General features: G+C 48.1%; 1 protein-coding gene across 1 annotated transcript; it reads right to left on the bottom strand.

Annotated features, from left to right (window-relative positions):
- Positions 1 to 1,595: 1,595 nt before the first annotated feature.
- Positions 1,596 to 7,542, bottom strand: TMEM212 (transmembrane protein 212). Its single transcript, XM_068406485.1, is given in 3 exon segments — positions 1,596 to 1,921; positions 1,924 to 2,068; positions 7,396 to 7,542. Coding segments are annotated over 3 exon segments (618 nt in total).
- Between the last annotated feature and the right edge of the window lie 1,637 nt (positions 7,543 to 9,179).

Genomic DNA, 9,179 nt, shown 5'->3' with positions numbered 1-9,179 from the left:
ACTTAAATCTGCGCTTGTTAAATGAAACCCCATTGCCAGGTTGGCACGCGTCCACGCTGCCTCCCCAGGTCCCACTTCAGAGCCTGCTGCGTGTGTCTGGGTGTCCTGCCTGTAACCCCTTGGTGAGGATCAGGTAAGTCAAGAGCATTTTGCTGGTTTAGTTGCAACAAAAGCTTTTGGCGTCTTTCTTGCAACCGCATCCATGGATAACCCTCATAAATCTCGGTCTGAGGGCAGACAAGAAGCGCTGCAGGGAAGGGATGGGGTTTTGGAAGAGCCTCAAGAGCGGCGGATCAATTGGGCGCTCGGTTGGAGCTGGTCTCAGGGCAAGGTACCGGCTGTGTTGCCTGCGGGAGAAAACGCTTGGGCAAGAGGGGCTGGACCCTGCAAAGGGCCGATATCCTGCCCCACTCAAGGAGAGGACGGCTCAGGAGATGCTTCTGGTCTCGGCGAGGCCCTTTGCGTGCTTTGGGTGGGGAGCAGAGGGCTCTGCTGAAGGGGGGGCAGGAGAAATGCTGTGTGTTGGAAGCAAAGCAGTGTCTGTGAATAACAAAGGATCATTTCATCCTCTGTGAAATACCAGGGAGGGCATGAAAATTACAGATCTTTTATTAATGAAGCTTAGGGGATTACAAAATGCAACGGCTGTCCAGCCCTTGAGACTGCAAACCCTCTTGGTCTTTCTACGCCCCCCCCCCCACAAGCTGATATCATGGTCTGATACCTGCTCCTACATCGCTTGTGCAGCGTGATTCACCACTCGGTAAATGCCAGTAGTACTGAAGCAGACAGAGCTCTGCCCAAAGCAGTTTGCCACCTACTTCAGCACAAGAGGAGGGAGAGGTGATAGGATGGGGCTGTGATGCTGGAGCAGGAGGAAGCACTGGCCATGTTTTGCTCCTTCTGATGCCCTGGAGGAGCCCACTGGTGGGCTGCCGTCACGGAAACACCATGATTTTTGTGGATTCAAGACTGGCTCCAAACAAAGGTTAAAGGGAAGAAAAACCCCCAAGGGATGGGATGCATGAAAGTTGAGATTTTCCCCAGCACAGCAAAATTTGCAAGTGTCTGAACCAGCAGTGAGTCCTCCAAGGTGTGTGGGCTGGAGGTAGGTCGGGGCTGGAAATTGGCGCTGTGCCTCATGCGGGAGCCAGTCGGGAGCATGGTTCTTGGGCTCTGGCTCTGCTCCAGGTCACCCAAAGGGCTGTTCCTCCCCATACTGCTCCTGCCCTCACCTCTCCTCCTCCCACGCCGTTGAGGTGCTGCTGCCTGAGGCTCTACCTGGAGCAGGGATGATATGTGCTGGATGGTGGTTATTTTTGACGCCTCTTTTGCTGGTCGGGTAACAGATCTATCTCTGCGCAGGTTTTAATGGCTCTGTGCATTAATGGCAGTGCAGCATTCACAGTCATAAGGAAGAGCAGAAAGGCAAATCTTCAGGTTCTGCTTTTTTGTCAAAAGCAATTGTATAAATATTTGCCCACCCTTTAAATTCAGAGGCTCAGGCTATGTGTGCTAAAGATGTGTCCCTTTGCACCCTTTACACCCCAGCACCATTCCAACTAAAGGGCCAAATTACTGTTCAATAAAGTGATTTAAAGCTGGAATGATGCCTTGGCTTCAGGGGCACTACTGGAGCACAAATGCAGTGCGGGTGTGTTCAGGAACGGTCTGTCCTTGCACTGCCGTGCCATCCTGGCTGGTGTTACAGGCAGCAATCCACCTTCCCCGCTGTCACCAACGCTCATGTTTAAATGTCCAAACTGGAGCAGTCTCCCAAAAGTCATCACAAAACCCAGAGATGCACAGAATATGGCCAAACTCAAGCCCAGGTCTAGGATTTTCAGGGTGAGGTGGTTCCACGTATAATGCGACGGGTCTTTGCAGAGGTTTGGGAGGTCAGCGCAGGGAAAGGGGACAGGACTGCATAGCCCAGGCAGCTGGTCCCAGTGATCCCAGCAAGCGAGTGGTAGTGGTATGGGCCAAGGAAAGGAGATGCAACGGCAGCAGCAAATTGCACTGAGGCGCCCATGATGCTCAGTATGCCGGAGGCAAAACTAACCTCCCACTGAAACAGAGACAAAAGCATTTTATCACTTTTCTGACCTGCTGAGGGAATTTTTTAAAAAACTTTAGAACTAAAGAGCTCAGTATTTTTGTATTTCTTCATTTCCAACTTGGAAAAAAACCCTGTTTTTTTTATATTCAATATCCCCTTTATTCTGTGCCCAAAAAGGGATGTGATGGTAAGGAAAATTAGTAGCTTGAATGTCATGAACTTATTAAAGAAAAATGTGCATTTTTTTTTTTTACGGGGAAGACAAAGTCATTAAAACCATATTTTACTAAAAATACTAGAAGAATAAATTGGAGCAGGTATACTTATGCACTTCGTCATATGGCGTGTAAGTATAGTGGGTGGCCTTTAAAATTTAAACTGCATACTTAAATACTAATAAAGTTCCTCATTATAAAACAGAAAATGTGATAGGGACTGGCAGAAGTACCGTGCTGGTGGGATATTTAATGTGCACCCTCTGCAAGCCCTGTACAGCGTATTTGAGCCACTATAGTAGCAAGAAAAGTGCTTTCCTCTTCAAATGCATCGTCCAGATGAACTCTGCCATTCCTTTGCCACCCCCTGGGTGTGACACCATATAGACCCCTGGACTTGTCACCCTGGCTGATGGCACCTCGCACCGAGTGACCACCTCCCCCTGCCCTCGGCAGCTCCATGCAGCAGGATTTTGAGGTGGCAGAGCTCAGCGCTGGGGTAGGTGGGTGCAAAGCTTTGCTGCTCAGCGGGCACACGCTGCCTCGCTGCTGGGCGCTCAGCCCTCTGCTCCCCTGCTCTCCTGCCTCCTTCTTGTCCCGGCACATCCCTGCCCCGGAGAGCTTTGCTGTGGAGCCAGCTCCCTTTGTGCCTGCTGAGAGGCTTTTCCATGCTGGAGGAAGCCTCAGAAGAGCTTTTAGGAATAATTTACATTTCCTTTGATCCAGGAACTCTTGCAGGTAAAGAACTAATGCTATTAGAGCAAGCAATAACTAGCTGCTGTGCGGGAGCCTCTTAGGGTGGGGAACGGGCTCTTCTCTACCAGTCTGGAATAACTGCTCCATGTTTCCCCTGGTCCAGCACGGAGAGTGGCTTTGACAGGGGTTCGCAGAGGCAGGAGCAGGGCCCTGTGCATTCAGGGTCAGTCATGAGTGTCCTGGAGGAAGAGCTAAAATTCACCTTCTGTGGGCTCGGGCGTAGCATTGCATCCTTTTTGTGCACAGCATGGCCACGGGCAGGTGATGTTTGTAGTTTGTTGCCAAAAGGCCAATGAAAACTGTTTTGTCCATCTCCTGTGTTTGCTGTTGTGCTCCTGAGTGACCTCGGGGCACTTGGAAGGACATGGCCATCCCTAATAGGGGACACCATCCGAGCCACCATGCTTGCACTGACCACCACCGCCCAGCAACATCTGTCAGGACCCTCATGCTGACAAACAGAGAGCCGGGAAGAAACCCAGGACACCATGGCTGGGAGTGCCTGAAGGAAAGCCGAGGCAGCACGGCACAGACAGGAAGGTTATTAAGGTTATTTTAATGCCTGCTTCGTGCTGCTTTCCTCACTCTGGACAAGGAATGAGTTTGGGTTTGGTTGTTTACCCAAAGTGCTGTCAAAGACCCAGCAGACACTTGCGTTATTCAGCAGGTCCCCACTGGGGCAGGGTACATCTTGTCACTGCCCTTATTTCAGAACCAGTTTTGGCTGGGGAGAGGATCTGTGCTGATGGTGGGGAGCTGCCATCCACAGACGCATTTTCATTCATGTCAGTACACCAGCAGTGGCTCTGGCTCGCAGTGAGTAATCTTTTTTCCAGTGTGAGCATCTTGGACCCACATGTATCTTCGCTCCTGACTTCAGGCTAGTGAATGGAAAGAAGAGCTGAAGATGTGCTAAAGGCAAGAGTCTGTGTCCGAGGAGGTGGAAAATAGCACGATCTGGGCTGTAATTCCTGGTGTGACATAGGAGACTGTATCAACACAGACCCAGAACCTTGAGCAATATTGTCCTACGGTTTGATTTCCATTCTGGCATGCTGAATGCAGTAAGGCCCAGGTTTTTCATGGCACTTTCCATTTTTGATTTAGGGAATTTGAAAAATACTTGTCTTGAGGCTGAGCCTGAAGTTATAATCTTGGCATATCCATACCATAAAATTCCCGTGGATAAAAGCAGAAACATCTGGATTCATGAGTGGATGTTGGCTAAATCCACCAGGGAAAAAAAAAAAAAAAAGCCTTCAAGGGATCCTAGAGGGTTCTAGCCAGAATAAATAATACAACAAAATAAGAGTGCTATTAAGAATAATTGTAATACTGCAGCTGAATTATAAGATGAGGGCCAAGCCCTTTTCACAATCTGCTTTTCCAGCTAAGAGCCCTTCAATTTACACTTAACGCACATGTGGCTGATGGAACAAAGGAAAAACTGAAGAAGGATGAAAGCAGTGCAGAGATTATTCAGCCTGGCTGGTTTAGCTCCAGGCACGTCGTTTAAATGAGTAGATGATCGGCTTCCAGTTTGTTTTAAATTCTCTGGCAAGAAATTTTACGCTCTATCCCAAAGTTGGATGTGCTTAAAACTTTAATTTTTTTTTTAAGGCTCTGCCATTTTGTTTTATTTCTTAAGGTAAGTCTCTGAAAGTGGTCTGCAGGAGTCACCTGGGTGCAGGGAGTGGAGGGGCAGCCTGGCTGTGTCACTGGTGGGGCCATGTCCCTGCTCCCAACCCATGGCGACCCTGGGACCAGGGAACAGTTGCTCCTTTTCTCCCTCACCCCTGGGAGGCTGAGCCCTGCCTTGCTGAGCCAGATGTTATATCCAAGCTCAATAGCACCCAAAGTCAAGGGAAGTGGCTCAAACCACTGTGTCCCACAGAGTTGCAGCCTCTTTGGCTGCACCCTGTTGTACCAGTACCACTTGCCTGGTTTAAAGCTAGTGAAAGGGGAGAGGTTTGTACTTCTCGCCTCTTGCATCTCCTCTTGGTGTGTTCAAGGTTAAGAGCTGCTGAACAGCACATCCTCTTGCCATCCAGCCCCTCCTCCATGGGTCTCCTCCACCCATCTTTTGACAGGTCTCCAAAGCTGCCAAGAGCACCAGGTCATGCAAAGTGTCTTCCCCTGCTGTGAACGGGCAAACTACACCCCCAGCCAGGTGATTAGAAAGTAAGTTGTATTTTGCTGAAAATTCCCTTAACACACCACCCCTTCCCGACAGATGTGGTCAGCATTTCTCATTACCTGTACTTTGTCCACGCAGACCTGCCTTACTGACCCTCTGTGACCTTGCACGTCGCCCTTCCCGATTCCCGGAAAGCCTCTGGCATTTGCTCGCTCTGTAACCTTCAACCAACGCAGCTTGGGGTGAGTTGCTTCCAAGTGGAATAAAACCCCTATCATCCAGTCCTTGTCCTGTCCCTGCTCCTTGTTGCCCTCGTCTTCCTTGTTGTCCATACCACAGCCGACCGGTTGGACAGCTCCTGAAGGAGTTGGTCTGTTGGTGCTGCTCCAGGAGGTCCTCCTCCACGGAGAGACTTTAGGTTTTCCTCCATGGAGACTCTTCCTGTCATGCGCTGCCAATGCTTAAAGCTCTCTGAAGACTGCCACTAGGCTCTGAATGGTGGGATACATGTTTGGGGCGAGGCAATACTTGAAGTATGACTGGAAATATCAATGATACACAAATGTTGACGTTTATGCTGCCTCATGTTCCATAGAAGGAATAATCCTGTTTACCCTGTAAGGAGTAGGAGTTGATTTGCTTTAAAATAGCCTCAACACATGTAGGAAATCCATAAAAAGGATGCCCCAGTATTTCCTAGGATGTTATTTTCATCAGATCTTGTTATTTAATTGTCTGCCAACATCTGTCATTTCCTCCACTGCATATTGCCCAGCACCCACAGACTGGGTCTGAGCCGAAAGCTCACAGGACCTAATGCAAAAAATTCAGTGCTGCCTTCCATTAGCATAGCATGGCATCTCGACCATCAAAGTGAGATGAGGAAATGCCTCTGCTCATAGATGGTACAAAATATTTGTTTTAGATTAGCTATCACTGCCAGTGTCCACATCTGCAGTCGTATTCTTCCACTGCTGAATCTGCAGGGCTATCGGTTAGGAACAAATAGTTTGAGAAGCTGAAGAATGAGAGATGAAGCAGAGCTAAATTTAGAATCTCAGATAAGAAAATATCTGTATGTTCAGTGCTCTGTGGTTTTATTTTGCTCTGCACAAAGCACACCTTGGTTCTGCATGGCTGTTTGCAGATTGTACTGACTCAAAGAAGGCTTGTGGAGAAAAAAAAAAAGGCTTTGATGTCTTCAGTAAACAAATAGCAGTGTTAAAAGATCTTCAGTTCTTGTTAGCGTGCTGCAAACAGCTATGTTTGAAGAAAAATAAACATCCCAAGGTTGATGGAAGGGTGGGAAAGCCATAAAGTGCTGTAGTCAAATCCTTGGTATGAGGACATCAGAAATGGCAGTGCTGTGAAAAAACTTTTTCTTTCTCCTTTTGGATTAAAAAGAAAAGAACAAACTGGTGCATGATTTACCAGCCATGAGGTGGGAATGAAACACCATGGCTAAATCATTACCATCCAAATCACAATACTGTCAAGTCCACTGGAAAACCAAGGGGAGGAATCCCCTGGAGATCTTCCCCTCCAGCCATTGGGGTGAGGGGGAGAAGACTCACCCTTCCTCCAACCCCCATTTTGACTCCACCCGCTGCCACAGGGCCACCAGCACCTCTTAACCCTCGCAGCTACAGGACCTCGTCCCAAAAACACCTTATTGGCTTTGACGTTGTGCAACCAGGTGGTTTCGTGAGGAAGCACCAGGCATGCATCTGCTCTCAGTGAGGGGGATGAGGATTTCACCACCACGTGCCTACCTGAGCTTCTGCTCTGTAGAGCTTGTTGTACTTGTCTCATTGCATCACTTACAACATTCCTTTGGAAATTCAAAAACTTAGGAAATGAACCAAAGAAAAGAGCTAAACAATGATCTCAATTACACCAGTGTAACTCTGGGGATGTTAATTTACCTTTATACCCTTTTAACAATCCAAATTTGGCTCAGAATGAGAAAGTTTGGGTTTTCTCTGTAAAGGGAAATCAAAAATTGGCAGGTCATGATAATAATCAATACACCAATATTTACTGCAATTTAAAAACTTATCAAAAGCCTCCAGGGAGCCTCCTGGTTTAGTTTCACATAATTCCAAGCATTTCCCTGTTTAAAGAGGGTTCACAGGAGCTAGGAAATAAATAATTCAGACATAGTTGACTTTTTAAAGTCTCTAGCATCACTAACATCTTTCCTTTGATAACACTTTTGTTCTGTCTACCAAAGCTCCATTCCAAACGGGACTGGCAAGACAACATCGAACGAACCAGGGCTTATAAGAAAAAACAGGGGAAAAAAGCAAAAAATTAAAAAAAAAAAAATTGCTTATAAATCCCAAAGGTAATAAGTATCTCTCTGGTAACTTCATACAAGCTCTTCGCTTTCATTGTGAGCCTCTCCCTGCTGGTTCACAGCGAAGGTTTGTAGCTAAAGCGGAGGCAGAGGCGGTTCATAATAAACAGAAGCTCCTTAGAGACCGTAGCCATGGCATGTGAGAGCTGTTTACCTGGCACGATGAAGCACTATTTTGTTTATCTTCAGATGTTCCTACAGAAACAGACGGTATTACAGTGGAGTAAATAAGGCTCTTTCAGCCCCAGGAATATGTTTTTTTTTTTTCCAGACTCATTGCCCTTCACTTTCAGCTGCAGAAAGCCCATCCTGTGATTTCTGAATTACTCCTTCATCCGTCTTCCCAAGAGCACAGACCACTTCCCGGTGCAGAGAGAGCCAGAAACTTGCTGACAGCATCTGGGGTTGTTATTTCCAACACTGACCTGCCCATCGCAGCCAGCGTGACACCAGCACCCTCGGTGCCAGCAGCGTCTGCAGGACACGGACGCATCCTCCGGAGCAGGACCACCTTCTCCCCAGGGAGAGTTCAGGATGATGTAACGTCTTTGTAGCAGGGAAATTCAGAGGGAATAGGCTCTAGCCTGTGACTTGAAATCCAGTGTATCCCACAGCTGATGCTGTTGGTGTCTTTGATTGCCCCAAATGTGAAAGGTAAGGTCACCGAGAGCTTTGGAGGCTGGAGGTTGCTTCTAGGATCTGTTCTCGGGCATGATGGGGGAAAGGCCTTTGATTTCAAAGGGATTAGGGCTGGCTGCCCCCCGTTGCTCATCAGACTGGAGCCCTCTTTCTCCCTACCCACCACAGCAAATATTTTGATTGCAGGAGCCAAAGCAATCGTGTTGTGCACTTTATCATGTGCAATCACTGAGGCACACTGCTGATAACCATCAAACTAATTTCAGAGCTGTGGTCCCCACTCTGGAGCGCTGCCACCAGCCAGGGTGGCACTGGGTGCCACCGCATGCCCCAGCACATTCCTGCCCTCCTAAAGGAGACTGGAATGGGATGGTGATGCTTCAGGGTGAGCCAGCCTGCATGGCGGTGGCTCCTCAGGCTGCTGCAGCGACAAAGTCCCCTCTGCATGGCTTGGGGAAGCAGAGTGGCAATTTTAACAAGTGGTAATTTCACCATTAAACTTGCACCTCTGAAGATCCTGTAATACCCAATTCACCCCGTCGGGTGGGATTCGGCGCTGGATTATGGCACAGCGCAGCAGGCTGTGTGGAGCGTGTTTATTCAAATAACGTCAGCCCTCTTTGTCAAACGCTTCTAGTTTAATTAAAACACAATTAGCAGGGCTTGCAATTTTCTTAAATGTGCCCAATCTTCTATGAAATGAATATTAATCTCTGTTCAATGTGCAAGTCGGTAAAGTGACACGTGGAAAATTACCCGTTCTTGACTCAGGAATGCGAATCGGAGGATGACTTCATGTTCCTGAACGAGAAGGTCGGCGTGCCAGATGCGCCGAGTGCCTGACCCCTTTAAAGGCTCTGAAAGATCCCACGTAGCTTTAAAGCGTCCTTTCATGCATGCAGAGGGAAGCAGGAGAGCCTGCTAGTTTTGTGTTACTTCCCATTTGATTTGGTTAGGGCGGTGTGAATGTCTTCATAACGTGAAGCAGAGCTCTGATCTCTCTTCTGTTTCCAA

The sequence above is a fragment of the Nyctibius grandis genome, chromosome 8, assembly GCF_013368605.1.
Source record: "Nyctibius grandis isolate bNycGra1 chromosome 8, bNycGra1.pri, whole genome shotgun sequence".
In the NCBI taxonomy this organism is placed as follows: domain Eukaryota; kingdom Metazoa; phylum Chordata; class Aves; order Nyctibiiformes; family Nyctibiidae; genus Nyctibius; species Nyctibius grandis.
The sequence above is the reverse complement of the archived record's forward strand: the minus strand, read 5'-3'. Positions and strand labels throughout refer to the sequence as shown.